The following is a 14,705-nucleotide window of genomic DNA, read 5'->3' as shown; positions in this document are numbered from 1 at the left end:
GTGGACCCTTTAATTTTGTCCCAAAGTTGAGGCCCATAAAGCGAGTAGACTCACTAAAACCTACGACCTTTTCTCCAATCTATTTTCTGCAATTACTGCGGTTCTCCCACAAATGATTGTACTTTAATACCAGTAATTAACTTAAAAAATTCGAAAGGTACAAACAACCACTTAAAAATTCGTTCAAAACCCCCAAAAGCCAATTGCACGCTTTGCTTCGGTACCGAGCGACTCGTCGACCTCTACGAGTCTACGACACAGTGACAGAGACTGAGGTGAGCACCATTCCTTTTCGGCTTCTAATTTTTATTTTCTTTTCCTGCGAAGCAAACAGGACTTATGGTTTTCGTTAGTCGTCGAATTGACGTTCCTCTTTCAGCAATTTTTATCCAAAATACCTGATTCCTATTTTTTGCCAGCTGAGAGAAGCCATCAATGGCGTTAAGGATAATCCAAACTCGCTTCCTTTCCCTCCGAATCCGCCCCTTCTCTTCTCTCAACCTCCCCACTCTTGAGCCCTCAAACGAGGCCGAGTCCATCTCGAAGATCCTCCTCCACCACCACAACCCCTTCCACGCCATGGAGGCCTCTCTCCAGCTCCACGGCGTCACTCTCACCCCTCACCTCCTCCACCAAACCCTCCTCCGCCTCAAACACTCTTCCAAAATCGCCCTCGCCCTTTTCAACTACTCCAAGTCCCTCCCTTCCTCTCCTCTCACCCCCACCTCCTACCACATCCTCATCGACCTCGTTGCCAAAGTCCGCCAGTTCGATCTCGCTTGGCAGCTCATTATCGAAATGGACCAACGCAACCTCTTCCCCACACCCGCCACGTTCTTGATCTTGATCCGTAGACTAATCACCGCTGGTCTTACACGCCAAGCCATTCGTGCTTTCGATGACATTGAAGGTTTTAGTCAAATCAAGACAAACAATGATGATTTTTGTTATCTGTTGGACACCCTTTGCAAGTATGGGTTTGTTAAGGTTGCAACCGAGGTTTTTAACAAAAAGAAACATGGGTTTTTGCCGGATACGAAAATGTATACCATTTTGATATATGGGTGGTGCAAGATTGGTAGGATTGACATGGCGGAGAAGTTTTTGAACGACATGGTGGGGAGAGGGATTGAGCCGAATGTGGTTACGTATAATGTTTTGTTGAATGGGATTTGTAGGAGGGCGAGTTTGCATCCGGAGGGTAGGTTCGAGAGGACGATAAGGAACGTGGAGAAGGTGTTCGATGAAATGAGGGAGAGAGGGATTGAGCCGGATGTAACTAGTTTTTCGATCGTGCTCCATGTGTATAGCAGAGCACATAAGCCTGAGTTGTCGCTTGATAAGTTGAGGTTGATGAGGGAGAAAGGGATCTCCCCGAGTGTGGCAACATATACTTCGGTGGTTAAGTGCCTTTGTTCATGTGGGAGGCTTGAGGATGCAGAGAAGTTGCTTGAGGAGATGGTGAGGACTGGGGTTAGTCTATGTGCCGCAACTTATAATTGTTTCTTTAAGGAGTATAGGGGAAGAAAAGATGTGGATAGTGCTTTAAAGTTGTATAGGAAAATGAAGGGGGAGTGTTTGTGTATGCCTAGTATTCACACGTATAATATATTGGTGGGGATGTTTTTGAAGTTGAATCGTATGGAGATTGTGAAGGAGTTATGGGATGATATGAGAGAGTGTGGGGAAGGACCAGATTTGGATTCATATACAATGTTGATTCATGGGTTATGTGAGAAACAAAAGTGGAGAGAGGCGTGCCAGTTTTTTGTGGAGATGATAGAGAGGGGCTTTCTCCCACAGAAGGTAACTTTTGAGACGCTTTACAGGGGCCTAATACAATCTGATATGCTGAGAACTTGGAGAAGATTAAAGAAGAAACTTGATGAAGAGTCGATAACATTTGCTTCAGAGTTCCAGAATTATCATTTGAAGCCATATAGGAGATGATACGTTATTGCTCTGCAAATATGAAAAGTATTTATGTAATCCTAACCTTTTTGACTTTTTCTATTATTTGAAAGTTGGTTTAGTCTCTGCTTGTTGAATAATAAGTCATTTATCTTCTAAATATATATGAATTGCGATTGTAAGATTGCCAAAAATAAATAAATAATAAACAAAAAGAACGTTAAAATAGCAGCTATATAATTTTGCCTTAGTGAGTAGGAGGCTACTATGGAGTCTGTGGTCATGCCCAAGTAAATTGCCACGACTAAAGCAATATTGACATAGGATTATGTGTTTCTCATTGCTTCATTTTTTGCTCATCAACAAGGATTTTTCACCAAGGGTTCTCACATTGCTAGTTTAGTCCTATTCATGCCTAGCTTATCTCCACTTGAGGCATTTTGTTCACTGTGTTATCGAGTTCTGAAGATTTTGGTTACCAAGAACTTCTTTAGTGTGTTTCGATGTTCGACTCTCGTTTCGCTGGATTAGAATATTAGTTTAGGCGCTTATGTCTCCTGTCCCTCTATATTTGATGTTATTTAGAAGCATTTTCAAGTTCTTTACATTGTTAGGAGTTTTGCTGTACGTAGTTTCTACAAAATATGGGGGGGAAAAAAATTGGCATGGGAGTTATAAATACTAATTCAGTCACTTTTTAATCAAAAAATGTATTTTAATAAAAACTCTTTCATTGTTTTGGATTTAACCGCTTCTTTTTGTTTTTGTTTTTTTTATTTGTCATGTACCACTTAAAAAAAACAAATTAAATAACTGATCATTGAATTAAAAACATTTTGTGACTAGCCAATCTCCGAGTAAGTTACACGTGTCTCAAATGGACACGCTTGATCACCAACCATGATGGTAGAAAGGAAAGATAAATACCACCAAGGGTCCAAGCCTTTAATTTAACCAACATTCAAGTCATTAATATATGAATAATTGATATTCTTTTTTTCTTTTCTTTTTTTGAATAATTGATATTCAAAAGCAATGGAGTTTGATGGTGATGAGAAGAGGATAGAAGCCCAGGAGTAAAAAAAAAAGAAATAAACCATGAGAGGACAGAAGAAAAAAGGGGTAATGCCACGTCACCCCAATGAAATGGGGGAGGAATTTCAGATGAAAAGGAAAGCATGCCCCCAAATGCAAGATATCTATCCCCTTGCGTGTTGCTAAGGGTATTTTACAAAAAGGGTATTATAGTCTTTATCAAAAGTTTCTTACAAACCAACCTGATATTTATCACGTTAGCTATTAAAATGTTATTTGTTATGACAATTTATATGATATTTACTATGTTTACAAACTAACGTAACAGTTTACATGATATTCATTTTTATAAAATGTAGACCGTCACATGAATTTGTAAAAAGTTACAGTAAAAATTATAATCATTTTATACGTGGGATTATACTATTTTCAATTAGTAAGACAATGATTGAATTGAGTATTATTTGTTGTAATATCGCAACAAATTATTGTGTCGATGTCACGTATTTAAAGTAACAAAAATAATAAATTTAATTCATTACACGATTTAACAAGTTGGTCATATAATGAAATTAAAATGCCTTACAAGAGGGGGGAAAAGAAAAAGAAAGAGAAAGGCACAAAAACATTGCACATGAATGCATACAAAAGAGTCCCTCCATTACCTGAAACGACAAAAATGCCTCAGTGCAAATGAAGTGTTAGTTCATAGGAGGTTTGAGTGCAAATAAGTCGTCATCGATAAGGGTTAAGTGTGAATCAAAAAAGAAAAAAAGATAAGGGCTAAGTGCGCATCAATTTAATTAATTACGTTTTTATAAAAAAAAGTTGGTCATCTAATGAAATAAAAATGCCTTACAATAGAACCCAAATAAAAAAGAACAAAAATATTGCACATGAATGCATTCAAAAGCCACTGTAAAAAAAAAAAAAAAAAAAAGGCCATTCAACCCTCGCATACCAAATTGATAGTTAAAGTAGAAAATAAAAGAACAATTAAAATATGGAAGACATAATGAAGGCCATTTCTTTTAATATGCAAAGGCCACGTAGAATTAGCTGACCAGCTTTGCGCATCATTATGCTGGATGAAGCAATCAAATGGCGAGATAAACTCAATGGCTAGTGGCTACCACTTCCTCTCGGGATTATATTTTTTCGGTTTCTAAAACGTGTGATTTAGAAAGTAATACTTTTAAAACATGTGATTTATTTATTTATTTATTTTAAATAATTAATGTATTGTTTGGGAGTTATTTTTAAAAAAATTATAATTTGAAAATATAAAAAAAAAAATACAAAAGTGTTTAGTAAAATTGCAGTTTAACATTTAAAATAATGTTTTTTTAAAAATGCTTTTTTTTTTTTTTTTTTTTTTTATGTTACTTTTCATTTTTTGAAAATATACTCCTAAACGAAAATATTTTTCACAATTTTGTTTAGAAATATAGTATTAACTCGCCAAATCACAATGACCAAAAGTACTTCCAAAAAAACAAAACAGCTGTGCAACGTACAGCGTGACTAACCCCAATCACATCCTCGTCCCAAGTGTAGTTCTATTTACTTTGAAGCTATATATCTTTTTAAGATTTAAGATAGTTGGTTGGCACCCAACGTAAGCAACAAAAACAACCTTCTAAACTGGCGTTGGAAGCATCGTATTTTCATATCACTGGTGGATATGTAAAAAGACTTTTATTTTACAGCATAAATGATGTCATGTATCTTGAACTTACTTGATATCAAAATAATTAAACTAATCTTAAGACTAAGTGTACGCATAAAACATGAATCTAAACATAATCACGAGATATTTAAATTATTATAGTACAATCATAGCCATTTAGAGAATAAATATGCAATTATCTTAATATGATTTATCTTTATAATTGCAATATCTCAGTTCTATGCCGGGAAGAGATGAGTAGCACATATATAGTGTGTGATTTATAAAGATACTCATGTATGCTAAGTTTTACATTGCGTAGTTATTATGTGAAATTAAACTTTATAAGTGATTACATGAAGACTCTAAATTGATTAGTTCTTTTGGAGTGATAATACAGATGTCGCTAGCGCTTTTTTTTTTTTTTGTCGTTATAAATTGTATCAGAGTCATATAGTAACGCCGACCATGTGGTACTGGAGCACCATATAACATGAGGGGGAGGGTTTGTAACACTCCGGTTTCAGATTGAGAAGATAAGTAACCCACATAAAGTGTGAGTAGTTTACAATAAATGCTTATGAGTGCTAAGTCCTACATCTCGTACTTACTAGGCAAAACTAAGCTTTATAAGTGATTATAATAAACTTCAAATTGACTAGTCATTTTGAAAAGAAAGCGTAAATATGACTAGCGTTTTTTCTTGAGTCGTTACAATTATGATCCTTTTAAATTAGGTTGTATAAATTTTATAAAAATTTCGACAGCTTAAAAAAGAGAAGCAGTGGGGTTCACTTGCTTGAACTTACCTGTTTAGGGCAAGTGAGCTCAATACCCATGCTATCTTGAAGAAGGGTGAGCTCCATATTCCATTCTCTTGAACTGCTAAATTTATGTAAAGAGAAATGCTAGACTTTTCAAAAAAAAATTTTAAAACTTGTTCTCAAATGATGTGTCACAATCTCACCATTGTGACATCTTTTTTTAAAATAGAGAAAAAAGCGTATGTTGTTAGGACACATATTCATTGAATAGATTAAATTAAAAGATAATTCTCTAACTCAATTTAGAAAATAAAAAATAAAAAAAAAAATTCACAAAAGCCACCAGACGAATCAAGCTGGCCGGCAACAGTTCCTCCGGCGCACGTTAGCTGTGGCCCACCTCTCACCCTCCGCCATTTCAAATTCCCGAATCGGTTTCCAAACGTGGGCCCCTCCACATCATAAGAAAACAAGCAAAGCCCAAGGATCCCCCAAAAACAAAAATTCACACATCGTCCTCAAACGTACCTAAAATTAAAAAACCCACCCCTGTCTATTCAAATCGCAGCCCATCTTCACAATTACCCACTTCCCCAAGGACCTTCGTTTCGCAAAAACTCGAAACAAAAGAAAATTTTAAAAATAATTCAAAAAACCAACCAGAACACTGAGACGAAACCTATAGAGCGAGTGAGCGAGAGAGAGGGGGGAGAGAGAGAGAGAGAAGGGGGGTTTGGTGATGACGATGGACAGAGAGAAAGAGAGAGAGATAGAGTTAGAGAGTGCAATGTACACCAACTGCTTGCTGTTAGGGCTGGATCCGGCGGTGATCGGAGTCGGAGGCGCCAACGGCGTCCCTCGGGTCGGACTCTTTCGCCACTCGAATCCGAAGCTCGGCGAGCAGCTCCTCTACTTCATTCTCTCATCTCTCCGTGGCCCAATTCAGTCCGCCAAAGTACCGTTCTCCCCCTCACACCTCTACATACATGTATACTATACGTATATGTATGTGTATGTATAGGTTACTTTGATTTCGATCTGCTTTGTGGTTTTATGGTTTTGGTTTCTCTGATTAGTTTGGGATCGTTCCAGGATTTCGACAAGGTGTGGCCAATCTTCGACTCGGCGCAATCGAGGGATTTCCGTAAGGTAGAAGAAGAAAATCGACGATTTCATTGTTTTTTCGGATTTTTTTTGAACTTTTTGGGTGGAATTTGAGCATGGTTGCGTTAGGTTGTGCAAGGGATTATTAGCGAGCTCGAATCGCAAGGGGCGCTTCCGAGGAGCAATTCGAGGGTTTCGTCACTCGCTACGTGTTGTGGACCGAGGTTAGTTGGTGATGTTTTTTGTTTTTGTTTTTTGGATTGTTTTTCATGTGCATTTCTGCTTTGAAGTTATATGGACTCAGTATAATTCGCGTTTGGTTGGTGGGAAAACTGAGGAAAGTGGATGCAAATGGATTAAGAAAATCTATTGGTTAGTTCTATTTGATGTTTTAAGGATCTTGAGTGAGCCTAATGGGTGTGTTTTAGGCCCAGTTGAGTTGAAGTTTTGGTTTCTGTGGTCCGAATGGAAACTATGTTATAGGTTTAGGGTATTAAAGTGAGAAACGATAGGCAAACTAATGTATGAGAACTATGGAAGATAATCATTTAAGAATTGGAGCTGTATGAGGAATTTCTTTTGACTCCTGAATAACCCAATTGGTCATATTGGATTTACCACTTTTTAGTTTGTACTAAAACATTGTTAAGTATTTTTTTTTTCATAATTCATTATATGTGCAAACTGTGTGAATTTGTGTTTTTTTTTTTTTATGACGGTAGTCCGGGACGTAACTGAAGTAGATCTTAAGCCTTGTTTGTTGACTGCAGATTTGTTGAACTCTTGTGGCAACTTTCTTTGCATGCTTTGCGAGAGGTTCATAGACGGACTTTTGCAGCTGATGTAGCTTCTAATCCGCTGCCTGCACCTTTGACAGATGTAGCCTTTTCACACGCAGCTACACTACTTCCTGTAACAAAGGTAGGCAGTACTGTTTTAATATTTTTCATTTTCACCGATGAATAATAATATCAAAATATGAACTATTTGAAGTCATTGATAGAAGGTGTTGGTAATCTCTGAATTGCTGAAGTTCATGATTATGGCTGTATTCATGTGGTAATTTTGTCAAAATGAGGTATTGACATGATTGAAAATGAGAGACATTAGGAGTTCTCTAGTTTCCCCTCTTCTTTCTTTTAGAGAACTTATTTTCTTTGTTCTGATTCGATAGGCCTTTATTGAATTTTATCTTCTTTTGATATAAAGGGACATACAACCAAATATTATAGTTTCAGCGCATAGCATTTCTGTGTGCCGTGAACTAGTTTTTATATATTCTGTATTGACTGCTTGGTGTTCTTGTAATTTTTAATGCTATAGCACATTGCTAATAATGTTTGCGACCGTGTTCAAGAAAAGCATTTTGCTGTGTATTTTGACTTGCCTTGCTTTCTCTCCTTGTGTTGTTTATGTTTTCATTTGATTTTCGTGTTAGCATCAGTTTTGAAATCCACTTTACATTCAGTAGCAGTGATCTGAGCCTCATGTCTTGAACAGGCGAGAATAGCACTCGAACGGAGGAGATTTCTTAAGAATGCAGAAACTGCAGTACAACGACAGGCTATGTGGTCAAATTTGGCTCATGAAATGACTGCAGAGTTTCGAGGTCTTTGTGCTGAAGAGGTATGCTGGAAACTTATTCACATTTTTGGGATGGGCTTTTGTTTAATAACCAGAAACTTATGCTTTTTCTTGGGAAACTTGGACTTAGGCTTATTTGCAGCAAGAGCTGGAAAAACTGCATGACCTAAGGAATAAAGTGAAGTTGGAAGGGGAACTCTGGGATGACCTTGTATCTAGTTCGAGTCAGAATTCCCATTTAGTTTCAAAGGCTACTCGCTTGTGGGAGTCTATATTAGCTCGCAAAAGTGAGTACAGGAGCATTGTGGTTCTTTTATGATTTTCTTACAAAACTTGAATTATTTCATTTTAGTGTCCTTGATTCCTTGAGGTTGTTAAACCATATCGTTTAGTTACAATGTTTGGAGGGATGATATTTTATCTTCAAAATTGTATGCCTTCCACGAATTGTGTTCCCTTCTTTCTATCACAGTGGTCAGAGGCATTTCATGTTGAGGAGAGTATGCCACGCAGAAAATTTTGTTCTTGTCCTTTTCTTTAAATCTTTGGTCTCATATCAGTTTCTTTGCACATCTGAGTGCAAACTACAATAATACATCGGTATTATGAATGAGGCAGTATGTTTAAGCCTGTTGGTGTGTGAGTTGAGCTGCAGATCCTAGGCTAAGAAGTGGCCTTGGTCATAAGGCTTCAATCTCTTCACTCAGTTATTTTAGTCTCTGTTTAAGGTTATTATTTTTGTTAGCTTTGGTTGTAACTATGGTTTAGGATCCTATTTATTTAGGGGCTTTGTGAGGTTGATTAAAACAGTGACTTCTTTTGCTATAACTACCAGGGAAAACTGAAAGATGCTTGAAGTGTCTTCCCTATTGGCTGACATGCATCTTGGAAAACAATCTTATTTTTTTCTTTTTGGGTTTCTGAATGAAAAAGAAGAGCTGGGATTTTTTAGATTTTTTCTTAATTTTCCTTTTTCCTTTTTGTTCTGGCCTTTATTTTTCTTTCATTCTTTCTTGTATTATACTGTTATGATCTTAAAGCTTATCACATTCATGTACAGGCCAACATGAAGTTCTTGCTTCAGGCCCTATTGAGGACTTGATAGCACACCGTGAGCACAGGTAATTTTGCATCCAACATCATTCTGAGTTTTGTAGATGCCATTTTCCAAACTCACCCACTCATGCTTAAATCTCCTTTTTCAGGTACCGCATCTCTGGATCAGCTTTGCTTGCGGCTATGGATCAAAGTTCTCAGGTTCCTTATTCAGATGTCTTGTCCGTCGAGCCTGGTGACCTACCTTCAAAACATATGAATGACAAAGACCAGAGTGATGGATCATATGTCAATGTAAATAGGGAAAAGATGAAGAATTTAGATTCATCCCATTCGCAAGTAAGTGATGAAACACTTTCTCGAGTGGATGACAGAAGCGGAAGAATACAGCCCACTGTTGATGTAGCTGAAATCATCAGGCGTTGGACACATGCTTTACAGCGTATTCATAAGCAGTCACTTCATTTGGTATGCTCTTTTCTTTGTTCAAGCTTTTTGTTGCAATGGTGTGTTTATTGGTAACCAGCTGTTGAGACGGTAGTAATTTAGTGATTCAAATATCCAGTCCTGGAACTATATTGAAATTAACATCCCCATGGTTGTCCTTGAAACTTTGAGTTTCTTACTGTTTTCCAGTTTTTATCTCTGTTTTTTATGTCAAAGGTTTTTATCCCACTCATGCCTGTCTCCGTATGTATACTTTCACTTTCTTGTTTATGTTGGAAAATGCTCTTGGCATATGCTCTGCAAAAGTCTTCTGCTAATTTCCTTTTGAAAAATGCGCATACCCATATTGTTAGTCTGCATGCTTGGATGGTATCATCATATTTGTTACCTCTTGGAGCTTTACTTTTAATAGAAACTTCATTAATGGTGAGTGAGGTTGTCTTACTGGATTTTGTTTTTGATAAACATAGGTTACCAGTTTCTCCAGAATGGAGCAAAAATGCTTCTTATCTAAAGTTCAAACACTTGGGAGTATTCCTTTCTGTGGTGTGCCATACTTAGCAAATCGGTCTGTTCATATAGTATGCTTTTGGTACCTAAAACACATTTGTTTTTTTTGTTTTGTTTTTGTTTTTGTTTTTTTTTCTTTTCTTTTAGGATGAATGGAGAACTCCATCCCATTAATACAGTTATATTACTGTTGTTGGATATGAAATGGTTTGTTGATTTGCCTCTTACTTGGTGAAACATTGTCATTTTTAATGTTTGTTCTGTAGGCGAAAGCTAATAATGGAGAAGGTCCAGAAATTTTACGGAGTGCACTGGATGGTGGTACAAGTGGCCATGCAGAGTCGTTAGCTACAACTCTTGCTGAGCATCAGCAACACTTAGCTAGTTTTCAGGTAATGCACATGCACATGTTCTCCGTGCTATTCTTTCTTAATGTGTATGATGACCTCAGTTTTCTTCCTTCAACCTGATTTTGTCTGATGAACAATGTTTTCTTACAATGATTTGTGGAACTTCTTAGTAGAGGTGAAGATCTGAAGAGACTTGTATTATATGGCAAGTTGTTTTTTCATTGTAAATTTGAGATGGCTGGCAACATCTTTTTGCCTCCTCACCATCTTGGGTTCTTATTCATTTGGAACTGCCCTTCTGTCATTGATATTTGATACATATTACTTTTTTATGTTCTTATTTACTGATTACTGATGTTGGCAGTAAAAGCATAATAGGAGAAAGTGAACTTTTATAATGCAATTAGTTTTTTGATGGTGAACTAGCATAATGGTACAGAATTATGAAAGAAAGACAACTGTGAGATGGGGATATACGCATGTTTCCTGAAATTTTGTTACTATTCAGGATTGTATCTAAAACACATCAATGAAAGAAAAGAAAAAAACTTGCGTGAGTGATTGAAGATCAGTATGCTTGCGTACTTACAGGATGCCTTGTTGAAAACTCTTCCAACTCGAGTACTTCTCATGTGCAGGTGCTCAATAACCAACTGAGGGAAGTTGCTCCAGCTATACAAAAGTCAATATCAGAGTGTACAGAGAAAGTTCAGAGTATATCCTCCACTCTGCCTTCCATGACCAGACATCGTGGTCAATCAACCTCACCTCTTCAGGCTCAGAGCAGTGGAAGGACATTGGTAATTCTTCGAGTGGAGTGACATATATCACAGAAAGCTCTATACCTACTTTAATACGTCCAACCTTGACTAATCAGTGTACAGAACTGATCCTTTTTTTTTTTTTTTTTGGTCTTGTGGAAATATTTAGGAAAGTGGCAGTGATGATGTTGCTGAGGTGACTACGAAAATGTCTACCATTCTGCTTGACAAGGTCTCAGCCAGTCCTCCTGCTTTAAAGCTCCCACAGTTGTTTAGCGTGACACCAAATTCTTCTGGGAAAGGTGGAAATATGCAGAAACGAAACACTTCAGCTTCTCAAACAAATCAAATAGAGAACTTTTCTGAAAGGAAATCTCTCGACCAGCCTCTCGCAATTAATCAAGTTGAAAATATACCACAAGGTTGCTGCATCTGCCCTGCTCCTCACTTCATGCCCATCTGCAAATACAAGCTTGTTGGATTTTATAAAGGCATTCTGTTTATCAATTAGAAACAGACATTGGTATACTAACAGCTTTAAACTTATTGGAGGTTTTGATTCTAAATATCGATGTTTTTGCAGATAGTGATAATTCTTATGTTCAGAACTTGAAGAGATCTGTAAGAGAAGCTGCTTTGTCGATGAAATCCTGCAATTCAGAATCATTACGAGAAAGTCATTCCGATGAAAGCTCCGAGCACTTCTTTGTACCTCTTTCAACAACCGGGTTTTCTCATCTGGGCCCAGAAAACAAAGTTTCTTCTTTTAGGAGTAAAAGGTTGTTTGTATCCCGAGTAGACAATTCCTTGCGTGAGAATCATGCTCCTGATGGTAGTATGAGGAGCAAGTATGATGAATTTCCAGACATGTTAAATGATTTGGATTCACTTCATGGGTTTGGCAGTGTAAATGGGTCTCTCTCAGTTAGCGACTCAAATTGTGCAGCTTCTGATGCACAAAGGTCGTTTTATGACTTTGAGGAATCTCAGGAGCAGGTCTTCTCACCTCCTTTCCTAATGGATACATCACTATTAACAGATTCTTACGAAGACTTACTTGGTACGTTGGTTTGACCACAAACTATTCCAGTTGTAGACATTTATGAGTTGATTTATGGTCATTAGATGATCTCATTCTTATTATTGAATGCTTTACTTTACCATGTAATGTATGTGTATTGTACTGTGATATGGTAAGAGCCTCAAACCCAAAATGTTCGGTTAATATGAACTTATATGGGATGAGAGATTTTATATGGTATTCTGTTACATCATATTATATATTTATATATAATATTCTGGATTTCTAGGACAATTTAGATAGTCAATTATTTAAGATTTAATTTAACGTTGGGATATTAGTTGGGAGTCAGGACCCTCATAATATGTCAGCTTCAACCTTATGCATCTTAGCAAGGCTGACAAGAAGGGCGTTTTATAGAAATCTAAGAACTTGTGTTCAAGATTTTTGTCTTTTTACTGGGGACCCCTCCCCCCCCCCCCCCCCCCATCCACCACCACAAAAAAGAAGCTTGTATTGCATTTCTTTGCCCTTCTACAACAAATACATGATTAATATATGCAGCATTCTTGTTCTGTACCACTGCCTAACTTTATCGAGAACTTACCTTGTCCTTACTATTGTCCCCGTTGGGAGGTTGTATTATTCTGAAACTCTGTTCAATTTTCTTGCAGCTCCACTGTCAGAAACTGAAACGGCCTTGATGGAGCATTGAAATAGATGTTCGGGCAACCTTACTCTCATGTTCTCAGTCCAGATAGTTTGGTTGCTGTGGCGGTTTTGTTTTCATTCCTCAGTGCGCGTATTCTCTCCTCTTCTCTGTATGACGCGGTGTTTGTAGGATATTACTCTTCCTTCGTGTTCTGTATATTTTGCCGCTTATCCTGCACATTTCTTTATCCTATTGTTCGGAGGGAACTATGAGCCAATTGCAGCACTTATTTACATGCTTGGCACATGCCTGGAACTTGAGATGGTTGTAACATGTTGGAATGCTGACCTGGGTCTTAGAGGACAAAATTCAGAGTCAACCAATGTAGTCGGAAACTTTCCTTGACAGTTTATTCATAAATGTTACCCGAGAAGAGAAATGTTGCATCCCTTGCTTAGAAGCAGCAGGTGAAGCTTGGTTTTCAGCCTAATGGGTGTCTGGCAGCAATACTGCATTCAGTTAGATTCTTGTTTTAACTGTCAAAATTGATTGTTGATCGACTGATTATTCTGTGTTTGACAGATGTGTATCACACGAATTTGATAATGTATTTTGTGGATACATCAGGAATGAGAAATTACTCTGTAACAGTTGGATTAATTTTATTGATATTGTTGAGTAAAGGGTTATGTTTCCATTGTTTAGTTTAACTTATATTGAGTCATCTTAATTCTACTGAATATTAATTCTCAACCTCTCTAGGGATGTTGACATGCTTGACTTTTTTAGGGTTTACTTGTTTTATTTTAAATGAGTAGTCTCATTACTTTGTGTATCTACGGGATCGGGATCCCATGCAATTGCGTGTTCCCTGTAATCGGAAAAACAATTGTGAGAGAGGAGTGCTACACAATTACACACTCTCAATTGCTAACTCCTTGATGTGACAATCAAAATTACTATTGGATGAAATAACAAATGAAAGTATATGTACCATCTAACGGTGATTTTTACTGTCAAATGAGAACTTGAGAATATGTGTAGCATTTTTCATTGTGAGATGCTAACTCATCGACCTTCAGTTGAATGCCGAATAGTTGAATGTATTGGTGTAAAAATACCTCTCTAATTTGACTCTCTTCTGCTTTAGCGTATAAGGAGTGTTGGAAATTGGAATTGACCATAATAATTGGATAAGAGACATTGACTTTCATTTGCCCATGGCCCTTTGAATTGTTAAACAAGCATATCGATCAGCAAATCCTGTTTTAGATGAGTGCTCAATGGTCATGATGTGATCATCCCAACAACTTGAAAGGTTTAATTGGCGCACAGTAATTTCTTTCCACTATTTTTGGCTTGGAATGATGATTCCAAATTTCCAAGGTTCAAGCCCCCGTCATAAGAACTCTGAATTCTCCTAGTCCTAGATAGGGATTGGCTACAATCGTCGTCTGCTCAAATTGCAACCTGTCCCACTTTGAGGGGCATGTGAAACCTATCAATTGCCTGAAGATTGAAATGCAATCAAAATAAGCAATTGTAATGAATTTCGGTCCAATTTGATAATGGAGGTCTTTGACATTTTCGACTTTCTTTTTTTTAACGAAAGATCTGAATATTTTACTTATCAAATATCACGAGCATAAAGTTCTTGCATTACAAAGCATAAGGCTCTGTAAAATCATAGTCGCATTCCTGACTCGGCTTTGACACTGAGGTTATTTGTTTTGATCTAATTAACTTATATAATGATATTACATTTTGTATTATTTGTGTGTTGTCTTTTTGTAAGTAGACTTTTCAATGGGTATCTTATTAAAACGTAAGATTAAATATAA

At 37.0% G+C, this 14,705-nt stretch overlaps 2 protein-coding genes across 2 annotated transcripts; both read left to right on the top strand.

The window, feature by feature from the left end:
- Nucleotides 1–170: 170 nt before the first annotated feature.
- On the top strand, nt 171–2,037 carry LOC133859970 (pentatricopeptide repeat-containing protein At2g13420, mitochondrial-like). Its single transcript, XM_062295569.1, has 2 exons — nt 171–275; nt 420–2,037. The coding sequence occupies exon 2, from the start codon at nt 436–438 to the stop codon at nt 1,948–1,950; it is 1,515 nt and encodes a 504-aa protein (XP_062151553.1). The 5' UTR covers nt 171–275; nt 420–435; the 3' UTR covers nt 1,951–2,037.
- Nucleotides 2,038–6,035: 3,998 nt separating this feature from the next.
- Nucleotides 6,036–13,568, top strand: LOC133859969 (AUGMIN subunit 6). Its single transcript, XM_062295568.1, has 13 exons — nt 6,036–6,334; nt 6,472–6,528; nt 6,613–6,707; nt 7,254–7,404; nt 7,984–8,109; nt 8,198–8,354; nt 9,128–9,188; nt 9,273–9,591; nt 10,347–10,472; nt 11,069–11,230; nt 11,361–11,613; nt 11,775–12,251; nt 12,887–13,568. The coding sequence occupies exons 1-13, from the start codon at nt 6,119–6,121 to the stop codon at nt 12,925–12,927; spliced, it is 2,241 nt and encodes a 746-aa protein (XP_062151552.1). The 5' UTR covers nt 6,036–6,118; the 3' UTR covers nt 12,928–13,568.
- The last annotated feature ends 1,137 nt before the right edge of the window (nt 13,569–14,705 follow it).

This window comes from Alnus glutinosa, chromosome 2 (assembly GCF_958979055.1).
Source record: "Alnus glutinosa chromosome 2, dhAlnGlut1.1, whole genome shotgun sequence".
NCBI lineage: Eukaryota > Viridiplantae > Streptophyta > Magnoliopsida > Fagales > Betulaceae > Alnus > Alnus glutinosa.
Note: the sequence above shows the minus strand (reverse complement) of the source record. Positions and strands in the feature narration are given on the sequence as shown.

What these genes read in the sequence shown, in the direction of transcription:
- LOC133859970 (XM_062295569.1), top strand. Translation starts at nt 436, where the DNA reads ATGGCGTTAAGGATAATCCAAACTCGCTTCCTTTCCCTCCGAATCCGC.
- LOC133859969 (XM_062295568.1), top strand. Translation starts at nt 6,119, where the DNA reads ATGACGATGGACAGAGAGAAAGAGAGAGAGATAGAGTTAGAGAGTGCA. An exon ending in GAGGTCTTTGTGCTGAAGAG is followed by an intron (nt 8,110 to 8,197) that starts GTATGCTGGAAA and finishes ACTTGGACTTAG; the next exon opens with GCTTATTTGCAGCAAGAGCT. An exon ending in ATAAGCAGTCACTTCATTTG is followed by an intron (nt 9,592 to 10,346) that starts GTATGCTCTTTT and finishes TTTGTTCTGTAG; the next exon opens with GCGAAAGCTAATAATGGAGA.